Source organism: Chiroxiphia lanceolata, chromosome 3 (assembly GCF_009829145.1).
Source record: "Chiroxiphia lanceolata isolate bChiLan1 chromosome 3, bChiLan1.pri, whole genome shotgun sequence".
Classification (NCBI taxonomy): domain Eukaryota; kingdom Metazoa; phylum Chordata; class Aves; order Passeriformes; family Pipridae; genus Chiroxiphia; species Chiroxiphia lanceolata.
The window spans coordinates 74,077,588-74,094,954 of NC_045639.1; the positions used below are offsets into that span (position 1 = coordinate 74,077,588).

At 34.3% G+C, this 17,367-nt stretch overlaps 1 protein-coding gene across 6 annotated transcripts in view; it reads right to left on the reverse strand.

Moving 5' to 3' along the window:
- Positions 1 to 17,367, reverse strand: part of GRIK2 (glutamate ionotropic receptor kainate type subunit 2) — a 366,025-nt gene that overhangs the window by 240,188 nt on the left and 108,470 nt on the right. For 5 of the 6 annotated variants that reach the window (XM_032682341.1, XM_032682343.1, XM_032682339.1 and 2 more), the window contains 2 exons: positions 7,404 to 7,571; positions 3,256 to 3,513 (listed from right to left, as the gene is read on the reverse strand). In XM_032682341.1, the coding sequence (XP_032538232.1) occupies positions 3,256 to 3,513; positions 7,404 to 7,571 (426 nt within the window). Of the gene's footprint in view, positions 1 to 3,255; positions 3,533 to 7,403; positions 7,572 to 17,367 lie in introns of those variants that run through there. The other variant, XM_032682344.1, reaches the window with a different exon arrangement.

The window sequence follows — 17,367 nt, forward strand, 5'->3', positions numbered from 1 at the left end:
TGTCTTCTTACTGAGACAAAATAGAATTAACCTTTCCAGTTTATTCATCTACTTAATCGTATTTGTACAGTCTTAACTCCTCCTCATTACACTGTACTCAACCTGATCTTTACTCACTCCACTCTTATTGATCATATCACTCTAGAAGCATCTCTGTACCTGTTTCAGCATGACACACCTCCATTTTCTCTTGTGCCAAGTTATCCTGCATTCTTCATTACAGACTCCTGAACACGAGGCAGGTCTGATCAGCACAGAACAACGCAGCATTCTGAGGTTCGGACTGGTGTGAGGAGCAATAACTGGAGTCCATAGATTAATCTTCTCTGATTTAACCGTTTCTGCATCGTAAAGCTTGGGGCAGGGTCTAGTTGCTACCTATAGTAGCGACTTACTTATATCTTTTCTCAAATTAATAGTGAGTTGCACAGCTATTCCTCTACGGAGAATACTTCAAGGAGCAAGACAACACACTAATGGCTGTTCTTAGTGGTAATCTCTTAGATTATTGCAAAGGGAGCCTGGGATTCCAAATTTTTTCTGTTATTTCCAACCGGGCTCTAAGCAAGGATTGACTATACCACGTTCATACCACGCAATCTCAGCTCAAATTGGATCCACACCAAATACAAGTAGTGGCAGTGTACTTTACACATCTCATAATATCATAAAAAAGTTTGGGTTTGAAGGGATCTTAAAGTTCATCTAGTTCCAAAACCCCCATCACAGACAGGGACACCTCACATTAATGTTCTGAAGGCAGCTACGGTAAGGGTTTAAAGATACAAAAAACACAAAAGAAGACTGCATCTACAGTCACATAGTAGCAGGAAAATGCTTTGCTGTCTATCAGTCACAGTCTTCATACAAGATAGAGGCATGGGAAATTGCATATTGTTGGACACAATGGTGCTGTCAAGAGGCAGCTGAAGTGTGCACTTGAAGTATCAGTCTCCAGTGTATCTCTGCAAATGACACTGGAGTTAACATGGGCTTTTGCTGACTACAAACTGTCAAATAACCACACAGCTTTTTCCATTTGTGTTTACTCAAGACAATATATCACATACTGAAGGAATGAAGAACACTGACAAAAAAATTTTTAGAATGCTTTGAAGTGGATGAAGTATCTGTCCTTTATTATTATAAAAATTTAACAATTCCTTAGAGAATTCATAAAACTGAGCCCTAAAAATTAAAGGTAAAAAGACATACTAAAAAGTACAAATAAATAAATAAATAAACTAATGAAATCATGCTTTCCCTCAGAGTGGACCTAGAATCTACCTTTTAGTATATGGGCGACCCCCACAATTTATTCGAGAAAAATCCCAACCTATTTTATACATGCTTTCTACCTTTTCTTCCTGTCTATAATAAAGGCATCATTTCCCCTTGTATCCATGTTTATAAAGTAATAATAGAAATACATAAAGCAAATATGACACCACCATCCCTCCCTCCAAAAAAAATTAGTCTTAGCAATTATCGCTGTAACTGCCATACCAACATATTATTGTCTTGACAAGGATGTCCTTTAGGGAATTGTCCATTCAGATAAATGAAATCCATAACACTAAAGTCATCATAAAATAAGGCATGCGTTATCATCCTAAACCTTTCAACAAAGGAGTGTAAAATGTGGGTGATTAAAAGAGAAACAAAGGAGAGGGAATTATCCATCTTACATTAGGGAATCACTGGTCAAATGAAAGAAAGGGGAGAGAATTACTTGAAAATATTGAGCAAAGCAGTTTTAAGGTATTAAAACACGAATTTGCTAACTGAAATGACTGTTTTAAAAGGTAACTTGTTTTGGAAAAAATAATTAACCTCCAACCTATTTTAATCAAGGGGAAATTTTTCCAATTTATGTAAACCTAAGTCAATAACTGTTACTAAACAAAAATTATTTTTTTCAATCATCATATGATTAAAATTTGAGGCTTTTTTTCACTTCCTTCCTATTTCAGAACAATGATGGAAAAATTTTAAAAATAAGAAACAGGCTACATATTACATATTGTAAAGCTAAACTTGAAATCTCTTTGATTACCTGAGGCTTTTAGTTACATCAGCCAACATACTAGGGAGGCAGTCTCTAAGCTTCACTGCCTTGCATTTTTTTAAAAGGCATAAAGAAAAAAATCGGTTATAAAGATTTTTATGCACTGCCTTCTCTGCTCCCTCCTCACCATTCGATATCCATAAGCGCGTCTTATCTGAGCTTGAACAGTAGGCAGGTGTTCTGTCCTGCAGTAGTAACTGCTGTTTATCTAGCAGAGTTAGTCTCCCATACAGGTACCCTAACAGGTAACACATTGTTTCTTGATCTAATTTTCTTTTATTTTAGATTTGGATAGATAATAGCATTATGTAATGAGGACATCAACAGTTTTCCAGTTCCTTGAACCACGAGAAGGGTTTGAGGATCACCATACTCTTTTCCTGGCAATGATGGATCAACCAGCATGGAAGAAGTTAGCAACATTTCCAAGAAGATTAAATATATCTTTGGCTAAGTATCTTCCTTGTATCTTCCATTACAGTAAGATTTTCCTCTTAACCAAGGTCTTAGTTCTGACCACCACTAGACCTTAAATGAAATTTAAGTTTTACAGCACTTTTCAAAGATGTCGCTGCCAAGGCAAAATAGAAGGGCAAAACAAATTTTAGCATGACTAAGGGAAAGAAAGCAAACTGGTATATTTCTGCTGGAAAGATTGATTTTTAACTCTTGTAATTCATCTGCAAAACAAGCCTCCAAACTTCCTGTGGTTTCAGTTGCTAGCAGCTAAAACCAAGCCTCCTCCTTCAATTCTATTTCAAAAAGCAGACACTGAAACTCTAAACAAATATGGCATCTGTTTTCTAACTTAATCAATGACAGAAGCAGCACCAGAATGTAGGTCTTCTATTTCACTGAGCATACTAGTGTATCTTTCAAGTTACCATATTTTTCTTCCAAGTTTAACTTTTAAATAAATTCAAAAGGTGTTAGCAACTGTTAGGACACTGCAGAAAACACAAATAGAGTGTGACAAATTTATTGACAGCTGTGAGCTCAAACACGCAGAATTCAGCAACCGAAGCACACTTTTGAAAATATTTATGCTAATAAATCCACATTATTTGTTATACACTGGCTCCAATAGAAATTCTTGTAAATTAGTTAAGATTTCTTAAATTATGAAATACGAGTAGTGACACCCCTCCTCCCTCTCATCTGAACATAGTCTAATGCTTTAGCCTTACCAGTGCTGTCATCATAAACAACAGTAACAGTTTTCCACTTGAAGAACTGCACAAGGTCAAGGATGGCACGGCTGAGTGAAGAGAAATCTGGATAAAGGCTGACATAGAAGGAGTCCTTGTTGTCTGACACCTGATGTTTCCAGCGGGTCTGGATATGTGGAACACCCAAAGCGTTGCAGATGGATTGCACAGCATTAGCTGAGGAGCTATGGGATGGTCCAAAGATGGCTGCCACCCCAAGGGACAGCTGATCGCAGGCTGAAGAGGAGACAGAAGTCTGTCAATGATGAGAGGAAAGAAGGCAGTGTGCCAGAAGGTATTGCACAATTCATATTAAACAAAAGGCACTCCATGAAATGCAACTGTACTACTGACAGAGTTCCTTTCCTGTGTAACACTTTCACTTGCAGATTTCAACTTCAGAATACATTTCCAAGCTTTCACTACAAAGTGATAAATATCAACACTTAACACTTAAAAAGCACTCAACTATATTTAATAAACACTTCTAGATCAGTGGAAGTCACAAAGGCCAACAATTGTGTGTCTTTTAAAAAGCACTGACAAGGAAAGAGATTTATGCTCAGCTGCATCTTACATTTGGAATATGGCCACGTAGGACAGTATTCTAATCTAGTTTGTTTAAGTGTGAACCTCTTCCTCGATCAATCAACACTATTTCTACTGAGATCCTAATTACTCAGAAATTTTACATGTTAAGTAGCTTCTAGGGCCCGTGATTAGTTTCATTTAAATGGACATTTGAATTTCTGTATTTGAAAGGAGTCAGGTTGACTACCAAAATTTAAAGGCCAAAATTTTCGCTAAAATTAAATTGCTGTCTGCTAGTGGAAAAAGTTCAGTGTCCCTCCTTAAAAACTGGAGATGCTCAGTTTTGCTACACTTGTACTAGTACATAAAACTGGCCCTGAGAATCACTGGCATGATATTGTTGCATTCAAATGGCTTAGCTGTCCACTTTCTGATACAGATTGGCTCTACCTGTACTGTTCTTTACCAGTCTCTGGTCTGTGTTATCTCCTGCAGCATGTTCCAGTATCACCTTGTGAAATATTAGTTAGGATGTGCCAAAAAGAAGGCAAGAAAAAAAAGTCAACACTGGAGACCAGTGTTTCAGCCCATACCCTGCTCCTATGTCATTCACTACCATAGGCATAAATGAATATGCAGTTCTGAAAAACAACAGATCCTATGTTCTAAGAAAACAACTTATTTGGTAGGGAGAAGCAATGAGAAGTATCTCCCTAATACAAACTAGATGCAAGTATTTGTATGAGGTTTGATTAATTAATACTGTTACTCCACCACCACTGTTCTTAGCAGCTGAGGAAATAAGCAATAGAAACACATCTTGCTGCATCACTTTTCTCAGCAATTCAAAATTAATTTTATTATTATGTACATTCTTTTCAACCTGATGAAAATATTGCTGTCTTTCAAGTGGATTCCAGAAATTATGCTGGTACACCTTTTTATTACTGTAGAACACCAATGGTTTAAATGAACCTCTCATACACACAGGATCTCCATTGCTATTCGGTGTGTTGCCTAAATGACTAGCCTGATAAAAAAAACATTTATGCTAATATTGCCCTTCCTAAGAGTAATCAACAAGCTTTATGCAAATGTCAGTAAATGGGATCACTAACAACAGCAATAGCTACCAGATGGCTTTTCAATGGGCTTTTTTTTTCCTGTTTCTGAGATCTGAATAATGCAATGCTTTCACACGTGATTTAATATAGCACTGGCTCTCTCAGGAACATGCCAATTTTTCTAGCACACTGAGGGATATTTTGTTACACTTACATTATTCTTCAGTTAAACAGTATCTTGGAATATCATCTTGCCTTCAGGTTGCTCTTTCATATAGTACCTTTAAACACCCATTAATAGTTCATCTATATTCAACTTCGAAAGTATGTGTTTCTAAGAGGTCTAAACAGGCTATTTTTGATTCAGCACCCGCCTGCTCGCTAATGGGCATCATAATGAACCACAAAAATGAGTCAAATGCTCAAACCTCATTGTTGAAACTCTGCTTTGGAGCCATCATAATAAAATGAACCATTTTATGTTGACCTTTACCCTTCGATTCTGAACTAAAGCGCCTGTGAGCACAAAGGTAGTTTTCTGTATTGTGAATTGATGAAGCAAAAAGCTATTAGAACTGGAAGATTACACAGATTTTGATACAGCCTGATCAGTAACAAATAAAGAGTTACATTCTCATCTAAGATGCAAGTGGGAAAAATGAATATATGCAATCTATTCAATATATCTAATCAATAGCATGTTGCCATTCTAACTTCAGCTATTATACTCTAATAAAAATTAGCAACATAATATTAGGACTAGCAAACCCCAACTAAGGGCTAAAAGTAGTTTGTTGCATTGCCTCAGGAAAGACATAAAGAATTAAATATCTCAGAAGAATTTTTTCTGCTCTCTACATCCTCCCTAGGAATGGGAAGAAACTGTTCCATTATATTTCACAGGTTAACATGTGTTGGATTCAGGAAGCCTATGAATTTGGAGAGTGAGAAGGAAAGGAGAATGAAGGGGGTAGAACTAAAGATTCACCCATTTTTTCACTGTTGACTGAGATGGAAAGGACAGAGTAGTCTCTCTCAGAACCCACTTTAATCAAACATCCAAAACACTGGAATAACAACTCAAAAATACAGTATTAAAAGTGGGAGTTTGCCTCTTTCTTCTACCATATACTCACTTCTGCAAGAAACCATCTTGCTAGGCATAAATATTTAGCCTATAGTATTTTTCATAAATCAAAGCCTCTTCAATGACCGAACTATGTGTATTTCTGTACAAATATGGACACTTTCTCTTTTCATGCCTAAAAACAAGACTCTATATTAGAATTGTTCATTTGTCAAATAAACAGATAAAAAAGGTTAGAAAGATTAACTCTGCATGTTATAATAAAAGAGAATAAAAATTCCCATAAGTTCTAAACTGAAATTTTTAATCAGTATTAAATTCCACTTCGTCTGCATTCATCAGCAGCAGTGTTTAATTATGTATCATTTCTAATGTTTCATCAAATATTTTTATTCTTAGCTCACTATAACACCAAAAATCCCTTATTGTATAAAGTTTTCAGTCTTCAATAATTGGGAAAGGTATGTTGGGACCAGATCACTTAGCAAATTTAGGCTAAAAACCTGCCATACGAAGCACAGGTTTACCTTCAGTTCTTTCACCCTTATTATTCTCTTTTTAAGGATAACATCCAGATGCTATTAGCTCTTTAATTTATAAAAAAATATTTTTAAAGAACATGTAATACAGAGCAAAAGTCAGTCTTACACTAGGCTTTATATTTTCTCTTGCAAATACATATTAAACTTTTTGGTGTTTGCACTTCCTAGAATACAGTAATGAGGCAGAACAACTTCTGTCTGTTGAGATTGACTTGAATGTAAAGCAGTCTGAAAACTTGGATTTTTTTGAGAATCAAAGATTTGAAACTTTGAAAAAATTAGCAAAAATGTTCAAAATTACTTTTAACTTCTAATCCTTCTTTAAACAAATCCTTTATACTTAGGGAGAAAATGGCTGAACTCAGGCTAGACATTCACCCAATAGCGATATAGTACAGACTTAATATTTAGCCTTATTTTTATGCTATGCTGACATAAGATGCACAAAATTACAACTGCTTCTTTCCTTTTGAAGTCTATACATGATTAACTATATAAAGGCCTTTGTGGAGGTGTACTTAAAGTCATTGAATGCCTAAACCTGAATTCCAGGTTCACTAGAATTTGGAGGAACTTGACATTTTGCTCAATAAAGTCTGGAGATATTGTTTTCTCAGTCCAAAGGAGCTGGTCTCAGAAACATCCTAATACATTGTTCAGCAAAATTTATTTCAGATTTTAAATATTTAACGAAATAGCTTTTAGATAGGGTCAATGGGAGCAAAGGTAGCGACGGAATTTTCAAGCAGTTACCATTGCAGCCTTCAATAAAGCAGTTCCTGAATGTCAGCCACAATAATATCACAGTCTCATCGCATATGGCTTCATTGGATAGACATTTTTTCAGGTAGGTAAACTGAGTCTTCGTTGGTCATTAAAAAAATGAAATATGCAAAAGGTTACCTTTTTTGGATGCTTCAAAACTGTCATAGAGATTTATCTTTTGAGTGTCATATGTTAATGTGGTGTTTGGCAGAAGAGTTCTGTTTCTGTTGATTGTGTTCACAGCAAATCTGAAGGCTAATTCTTCTGCTCCCATTGGACCAGATTCCACACACTCAAAAATGCCTCCTGGAGTGCAACAAAGACAAAAGAACAAAACAAACCACTAGTAAGTAAAAAGAGCATAAAGTAACATCTTTAATCATACTTTGGATTCATCAGCCTGAATTGTTTCACTTAATAGACCTCACACAGTGTAACTCATGATTTTGGTGAGGTTCTAGCCAAACAATAACTAAGCCAGAAATAATTTGAACTAACCTTAAGGAAATGTTTTGGGTTTTTTCCATACAATATTCATTTTACTATTGTGAATGAAAAAAGTGTGGCAATGTACACTAACCACACTATTTAGAAGCAAAATAGAAGGGAGATGAAGAATATTTAATTATTTTACATAGTTAAACTTGAAATGAACACATTTACCCCTTCCAGATCTGCCACTACCTATTTACGTGTGCAGGCAGAAGGAAGATTTCTGGATTTTTCTTTTCTGCTATTCTAGACTTATGATACATCTATAATGAACTGGACAGTTCACTGGAAATGCAACACACAAAGGTGTATGAAACTGGGATGCCTCAGCTTGTCTCCAGAAATTAAGAGGTATAGGTATTTTAGCATGACTGTTTGACTGAATTGATAAATACGTTGAGCAAAAGGTTCAAATTTTGCTCTTTTGCCTTGAGCTGCATGTGGATGCTAACTTCAGCTAATGCAGGAATCAAAGCAATTGCATCCTGCATAACCTCTCTCATGCGATGACAGCATCTCCAAACAAGACATGCTACCAGAGTAGGACATGCCCCAAATAATAGATCATTTCTAGAACCAACCTTTCTGAGCCAACCTTAATCTTAAATGAAGTAAATACATTCATGCTGTGCTTCAGCTTTTCTCATTAATGACATATCATTGCTCATGAAATGTAAATTTATATACACTTTGGGGTAATATAATTTTTTCTTGGGTCTGTGAAGGCCAAGGATACTGTGACAATAAAAGTAATTTGAAGATATATCCCTACTGTAGTGACATGGAATGCCTCAGAAAAATTACTAGCATCCTGATAGTCTCTTCAGTCCTCATATTAACAGCATCTGTCAATACTAATGGACAGCCAATGGCCATCATCTCAGGATCACTAATTACGAGCCAGACATTGTGCCTTCATGAGAAATGTTATTCATTCACTCTCTCCTGCCTTGAATTTATTCATTTCCTAAGTAATGTTCCTACCTGGCTTTGTATTTTCTTTAAAAAAAATAATATTCAACATCACTACCTTCTCAGTAAGAAGCTCCCAGAATCTAAATACACAACTGAGTCAAACAACTTCACAAACTACAGTCAGTTTCTGAATAGTCTTGTGAGTAATCAAGTAGATAAACTTTTCTGAAGCAAAAAGACTGTGTAGGTAGTATTCACTGATAGTATTAAATATAAAAGTCATTTTGTTTTTGTAAATCTCCTGCCTCTTACAACCCATTTCTCATTACAGAATGGAGGTGTTAATTTTTTTCCTGCAATTGAGCCCTTGAATTCCCAGTCAGAGCCCCTAGGGACAGATGCTCATACAGTATTAATTTAAAAGCACAAGTCCTAACCACTGAGAAAAGATGTGACTAATAATTATTTAAACATTACTCATTTAAAACTGGGAATGAGGAAATGATGGGAAAGGCAGACTCTTAAGAAAAATTAAATATCTAGGGAAATGGTCCAAACGAATTGAGCATAGAATGTATATATAATCAGTAAACAATATGAACAATACTTCAGAAGCTAAAGCAAAAGAAACTTGGATAATACTCAGGTAAATATAAACTCAGTACACTTCAAAATTGAGAAAGATCACACGTTTATTTGCACAGTGATGGAATATTAACATGCAAGGCAACCTACTGCTTTTGAAGTTAATGAAGTGTTCTGTTCAGGGAGAGGTATTCTAACAGACAAGATTTTGCATTGCTGAGACAGAATCTAAACATCGCAATTCCAGCTGTGACATATAGGAGGATACTATTTTGATTTGGGGAAAATAATTAAAAATTGCTGCAGAAATCTAAAAATTAAATAATAAATTATAAGTATAGCTATCCAGAGATAATAGAAAGATATTTCCATAAACATAATGGAAATTAAGATAGATTTCATAGGCTTTCCTAAGACATCTGAAAAGGAGCTATTCGAACATGTTTTAATAAAACAGTATTATACAAACAGTTGTGAAAAAAAATCTTAAACTACAATGAATTAACAAGGAAAAATAAACATTACAGTATCTTTATTCTCCTGAAGTTTTTAAATTGGAAGATTTCTTCTGTAATTTCAATGTGTTTGAAGCTCAATAGTCTCCCTTCTTTATTCCTCTATTTTTCATACCTAAACTCTTGAGATAGGTAATTCTATGTCAAATATGCAGCCACTACTCTTCAGCATAAGAAAAAATAAAAATGGAATTTTATTTCGATCTCTCATATCTACGTAATTCCTAATGTTAGTGACAGTCTATCACATAGTAAAACAATTTTATAAAGACGGCAAAGCCTCCATTCACTGTAAGCAGCAATGATGTATGGCTGCCCATATGCACCATTCAGTGGTTTCTTCCTGCACTCACTAGTTCTCTGTCCCTGTGATAAACGTACCCCCTGAAAATATTGCAGCATATGGTCTATCTGTTTCAGAGTATATTACCATTCCTAAGGAAAACAGAGGTAGAATACCCTGTTTCTGTAGTTCTATGAGTAGAATATTTTGCTAGGAGGAAGGAAAATATATCTTCTGATTCCTGCTCCTGAATATTTTCATATTTTACACTAGGTAGACATTGAATTAAAAATAAGAACCATAGAGGAATATAAATTAGACTATGTATTTAAAGTTTCTTAGCTGTTTTCCAACCTTTAGGTTGTCCAACTTCCACTAGGTTCCTTTCCTTCTAGTTTTATGCTACTTATGCATCTCTCTGCTCAAAGAGCAGGGAAGAAATAGTTAAATATTAATAGTTAAATATTTTGGATGATGGCAGTTGTGAGTTCATCTTCACATTAAGAGACTCAAATCAACTGGTTCTCAAAAGTGTGCCACGTCCTACTAATACGCAAAATGAAAATGCCAGGCTCCTCAGTTGTGAATACAGCTGTTAGCTTTGGCCAACCTAATGCTGCCTATGGGGCACCATTATTTTTTAATTGAACATCTAAACAGTTTAAATTGAACTCACACTAAGCAGAGCACAAGCTTAGACAGACATACATTTGCATTCTGAATATCAGAATATAGTAAAAAAACAGATCTTCATTCTCTAGATGGAGAGACCTTATATGCTTGCTTGGAAGTCTGTGTCAGGTATTTCCAGGATGCTCAACAAAGACACATAAATAGTTCAAACATTGACAGAAATGGGAAGTTTTAAATGGTATTTTTTCCATTGCTGCATAAGAAGTAAGTAGAAACTTATTTGGTAACTTTAAACTATCTTGGACTTATCATTATGTTCTTATATTTGTTGCTGAGTATGCAAATAATAGCAAAAAAAACCCCCCAAGCTTTGAGTATTTTTAAAGACAACGTCGTATAAATCCACTGTCTTGATACTGGGAGACAAACCACAAAGTTGTTATAGCATATTGCGTCATGTTGTTCCCTCCCAAGAAGGCTGTTCTTTACTGCTGCTGTACTTTATGCTCAGGATAGCCTTATTAATAATCAAATTGAGGAATGCACTGCATGCCTTCAGATAAGCTGACAGAAGAGTCGTAAATCTTGCTATTGGATATGCGGACTAGCAGCCAAACCAATGCCTATCTCTGTCTAACAGCTTGGGAAATGCAGGTGTTGTCATTTGTCTTATTTTTAACAGAGCTTATAGCATGAAACTTTAACAGAGTTTCTAGCATGACTGCTAGAAACATCAGTTCTCAGATACAATCAGCAGCATATCCTAGAGGAAATGTCTGAAATTCCACCGCTACCTCAAAACAGAGACAGAAAACTTAAAAGTAGTAAAAAAACGTGTATATGGATCTTAGCTTGCTTTAATGGTCTCATATATGACTTCATTTACAGTGTTAATGATAAGGCAGTTTGTCTCTGTCTTATAATAGTAACACAAGGGAATATGGCATCATGTATCTACAGCTCAATCTGTAGCTCAAGAAGTTTTACTGGCTGTGTTCAGTAGGTGACTGCTGTATAGCTGAGTACTTCAAGTTTTTACTGTCACAATAACCACTTAGTTAAAGCTCACTAGGTTTTTAGTAGTGATCAACACCTGAAGAATCACAGAGAAGAAGAATGTTTAAGACATGCCAGATATGCAAGAGCAACTGAAAAACATTCTTTACATATTGTATCTTTGCAGTGACATCCGTGATAATTCAAATTTCTTATTACTCTTGGTATAACAGAACTCCTTTTACCAAACCCGAAATCCACTAGTATTCTTTATCAGGTGTTAGTACTGAAAAAAACATTTATATGACCAAGTTTTTCAACCAATAGGAAAAATTCAATCATCTATGTAATACTGATGCAGTAACACAAACTATTGGGGTTAAAAAAAAAGATAGCAATATTTTACCAAAAAGGACATAATGTTGATGTCCTTAATATTTTCCAAGGAAGAAGAAAATCTGAATTAGTTAATGAAACAATATTACAAGTCCAAAAAAATTGTTCTGAGACTGCTTAAATGAAAAGTCTGCATTTTCCATCAAAAAAATTAGTAGAGTTGACATTTTTAGTTTACAAGTCATCCTGGTTTTCCCTAATTTTTAAATCATTTTTCTCAAACGCAAAATCCAGAGGAAAAAAAAACCAGCCAGCTTGATACACATCTTGGCAAAAATTTTTCCCCCCATGAAAAAATTTTCCTGCTCTTATGTACCTAATTTCACAAATAATAGGATAACATCTTAATGATTTAACTTTTCATTTCCATTCTACAATAGGGTTCAGTTTGAAGATCAGCATCTTTGTGTTTGCATTATCATCCCCATAATTATATAATATATATAATATATAATAGGTATTATATCTGATAATGCCATGGTCACTAGACCATGGCACTAAGTGCCACATCCAGTCTGATCTTAAAAACCTCCAGGGATGGTGAATCCACCACCTCCCTGGGCAGCCCATTCCAATGTCTGATTACTCTCTCTGTAAAATGTTTCCTCCTAGTATTCAACCTAAACCTCCCCTCTTGTCCTAGATATAAAATTTTCTTTTCTTTCTAATATAAAACCAACTTGATAGAGATCTTGCACATACACATACTAGTTATTAATGGCTATGATTTTTTTAACATTATAGCCATGTTATTATTATCATGCACCAACCTGCACAAATTTATTGACAGTTATGGAGGCCTTTTTTAATACATTCTAAAAGCTACCATCGGTCACACATGACATAAACACTATTTTTTTAATGATAGAGTAACTTTTTAAATATAATAATATAAATCCCTATCTTAAGTAACATTATAAATGTGACTGAGAGCCTAGAGAAAATAACATTGCCCAATAACATTTCTTCCCATTATTTTACTTTGAAAACATACAAATGTATTTAAATTTTACTAATAAATTTATATTAAGTTCTGTAAGAATGTAAATATTTTATCTCTTCTTCCTTACCTCAGAACAATACTTTGAATCTAAGATAAGTATGGTGCCCAGATCTAATCCTGATGTGACAAACAGAAATCTCTTATTTTGATTTATTATTTCCCATTCAGAAACCATGAAATCTCAGACAGCCTTTGCTTAATAAACTGGAAAATTTGTGAGAAAGGAGTAACTGGTATCTGCTATAAGAAACTTTTCCAAAAAGTGTCTTAAGACAGAATTCAAGAAATTATATCAGGTATTATATTATTAAAAGATATGTTTATATCTGACGTGTTCCAATTTTGAAATTGGCCGTTTGGTAATCAGAGCCGATGATTATTAGTGAGGTACTACATGAAGGAGAGAGTAAGTCAAAAGCATATTACTGAGAGGACAATGGACACTGTAGACATTTGCAGAGATAGAACTGATGGCTTTTTAGAAGTGTGAACGGACTACACTTCTCCAAACACAGATATAGCCAGAAGGCAGTGAAAAGACTCATCCAAAAAACCTGATATCACTGACATGGCATGTATGGTACTGGGATCAGGAGGCATGGTAGGTGCTGTGCTACAGTGACTGATTAAGACTGCTGGTTGAAGGCATTTTAGTCCTAATCAAGCGTGCTATGCACTGTACTGATAATCCTCTTTCAGATTCTGTTATGGATTTGAAAGCCACAGAGATTCAAAGACATCCTTACAGGTTGACAGCTTAGGCTTGTGCTTCCTATACAGAACAAAATTACATCTTAGCCACTTATTTCTGTCTAGAACAGGATTTAAGAAACTGAATCACTTTCAATCAAGATGTTAAAAATGCATGAAAAATGTTCTTCTTTGCAACCTTTTCCATACAGTAATGTAGTTTATAGAATTATATAGATTTAGAATACAATAGTGTGAATCTGGACTATATGTTGTTTTGATTATTCTTTTCAAAATTATATTGAAAGCTCTCTGAGTCTCACTATAGGAAAAGGTTTAAAAGGATCACTTCACAAAGAAAATGCTGCTTTATTTGATTTTGAAGCTGGTGTTATGTGGATAAGCCACTGTGGAAAAAGATTTCAGCAGTATCCTTTATTCATTCTGAGTGTACTTGGAGTTTTGAGGAGGGAAGCAGGACCTGAAATTTCTGGGGTTTGCTTTCATTGCCACCGATTTCCTGCATGACCTTGGACAAGAAGTTTTTCTTAAAAATAAATATTTTTTTAAACATCTTAACATTGCAGTAGAGGCACAATTATTGGAAAATCTAACATGTTTTGAAATGAGATATAATTTCTGTTAAAGGCATTCATGGAATCAGTGTATGCAGGTATGATCACAGAATCCTGCAAATTTTGCACCATAAAACAAATAGAACTATTTGCTTCAGCATCTAAGTTATCTTTTGATTGATATTGTAGTGTAGTTGCATGAAACTGGCAACTTTAAGGCATGCTTTTCCTAAAAGGATTTGAATTAACCACTAAGACAAAGAAAATTGTATATTCTCTGATTGTACAGTAAATAAAGGGCTAAATAACAAGTAAATGATAGGTTTATACTGTTAATGTTAAATTAACTGTCCAAACAGAAATATTGTGGGGGCTTTTTCTTAAATATAGAGAAATAAGTAATAATATGAGGAAATAGTAAGCGTGGATTTCATTTGAACAGAAGTTTCTCCACCTTCTAAAAGTGGTGAAAAAGGTTTTAAAAGGTAAGTACATAAAAATTATAAGTATCTTCAAAACTGTTTTACATGTAACTGGATGCCTTCTAAAAAAAATGCCTGACCTAAGGTTTGCCAAATGCTGTGACCTCTGTTACAGTAAGTGAAATTTCAGTATCTGGACCTCTGTGCAGAATTTTCTTCAGAAGTGAAATGCTTAAATGGTTATCACCAGCTTTAGAATATTGTGGGTTTTTAGTGCTTAACATTTAAATGTTCAGGAGTTTGTAGATATTTAAGTGATTTAAGAAAGTTCAAAAACTGCATTTTCATGTTTTAATTCCTTCTCTTAAGATTTCCATAGACGGAATCCTTCAGTCACCTGAAACAACTCTTGTTATCTGAAGGGCAAAATAAAAAAAAGACAAAAGGATATATCTGTACTTAATACATACATATACGCACACACATCTATGTAACAGATGCAGAGCACCAAATGTCATTCTATGAGTGGTATGAACTGTATGTATGAAAAATGCCTTTTGGTTTTTGTAATACTTGTAATAATTTTTGAGTTAATGAAATTGTGTTTAGAATTGTGATAAATCCATTTGTTTAGCAGGACTAGAAGCAGAGGGATTTTGTTTGCTAAGGACTATATATATGAGATACAAAATAAAGATTTCTTGCCCTTCATGTGGTATTATAAAGTGAGAAGAACTAAGTTTTCCAGTTACTTTTATATTTCAGGAAAATATTTTCAAATTTTAGTTTGCTACATCGTGTTTACCTTACTTCATAATAACACATTCCTACTTCCTAACGCTTCCATGTTACAATGCGTTAACTGGAACAGTTTATTGTTTCCATTACGCCCTTAAAGCTATTGAAATACAGATTTCCTTTAATACTGCTTGGAGCATTTAGTCACCTTTTCAAAGTGTTTCCTTACTGTATTACAAATTAAACAGTTTGAAATCACTGCTATAAAAATGCTGTGAGATACCAGGAAAAGGTATAATACTCATAAAAGAATTTTAAAAAAGCCCTTCAAAATCAGACTGATGGAAGAGTTTTAAATGTGACAGACAGTTTTTGCAGGTATAATTAATAATGTTTAGTTCAGTATTCAGATGTTCAGTTTCCAAAAATGTTTACATTAGAGAGTGGCTTAGGAAGTCATTATCTTTCCATCTTAGCAACATTTTCATCAAAATCACTTTTGCCAAAAGTATTGTTACCCTGGTTAAAATGTGCTGATATGAACATAAGGTTCAAATACTTAGAAGCAACTTTCAGAAGACCAAGGTGGGTTATTGAATGTTACTTAGGAAAATCTTCACTATTTCTGTCCCTAAGGTACCAGCTACTTGGATTGCACAAAACTGGTATTTTTGTATTCTTTCAATGATTACCTTTTTGAGTCTTCAGCCATGGAAGAAAAAAAACAACTAACCAAAACAAATTAAAAAAAAAGAAAAGAAAAAAGGGATGTACTGTGCTGTTATTTAGTGTTAGTGCAAATTAAAAAAGTTTAAAAAAAAAAGCTTATTTTCAAAAGCTGAAATATTAGGAGTTTCTGCTGCTAAACTGCAGATTTCATTTGAAAGTTTTAAGAGTACATTGTTTCAGATAACTTGAAGTTGCCTGTTTCATAAGTTATAGCAATAGTGAAACAAACTACACTTTGTAATGTGCCCAAGATGAATAACAATCTCAGCATGACTTATGCAAACAAGACTAGAAGAAGAAATTTAGACATGGCTTTCCAAAGAAATGAACAGACTGTATTATATCAATTCCATAAATAACAAGAAAAATAAATTTCAATTCTCTTCTAAATATGACACAAAAGCTGCACAAATTTTGCCCAGAGATTCAGACTTCTAAAGTAATTCAATTAATGCGATGAGTATCAATAAAATACATGGTAATGTATATGAAAGTTGAGCGCTTCAGAAACTAACAATTTTTGGTAGACTGTCACAAAGAACAGATTCCTGTAGAATCTTGAAGTAAACAAGCAAAAATGTTTAATGAGGTACAAGAGGGTCTGTTTCATTATGCTACATATCACATCTCCAGTAATAAATGAGCAGTTTTTAATTCTCAGCCTGCAGTATTATTATTGGAGGGGCTGGGGGTTAACGTCGTACACAAGTGGAAGGTAAAAACATTTGATCTGAAGCACAGACATACTGAAAACCTTACATTTCTCTCTCATTTGCATTTGATTTGACTGTCACCTGTATTTCTTAGTAATTATCCAATTATCTTCTCCATGAGAGGCAAGGTTTTTATCTTCCTAATGACTGAAATGCTATCTACATGTGAAAATGATACTACCATAGTACATGCTTTCACCCTGTTTTCATCTAAATCCCAAAAGTCAGCACTAATTGTGTCCAGAGTTTGGGTTTATATTGATCATCAATTATATGCAGATATTTTGTTTTATTAAGACTCTAAATGCTAAGAAGTTATTAGCTAATATGATAATTAATCTCTAAAAAGTTGTTCACTAATTTGTCTTAATTACTGAATTAGAAGCCTCTTGATAAAAATGAAGAGTTGTTTTGGCA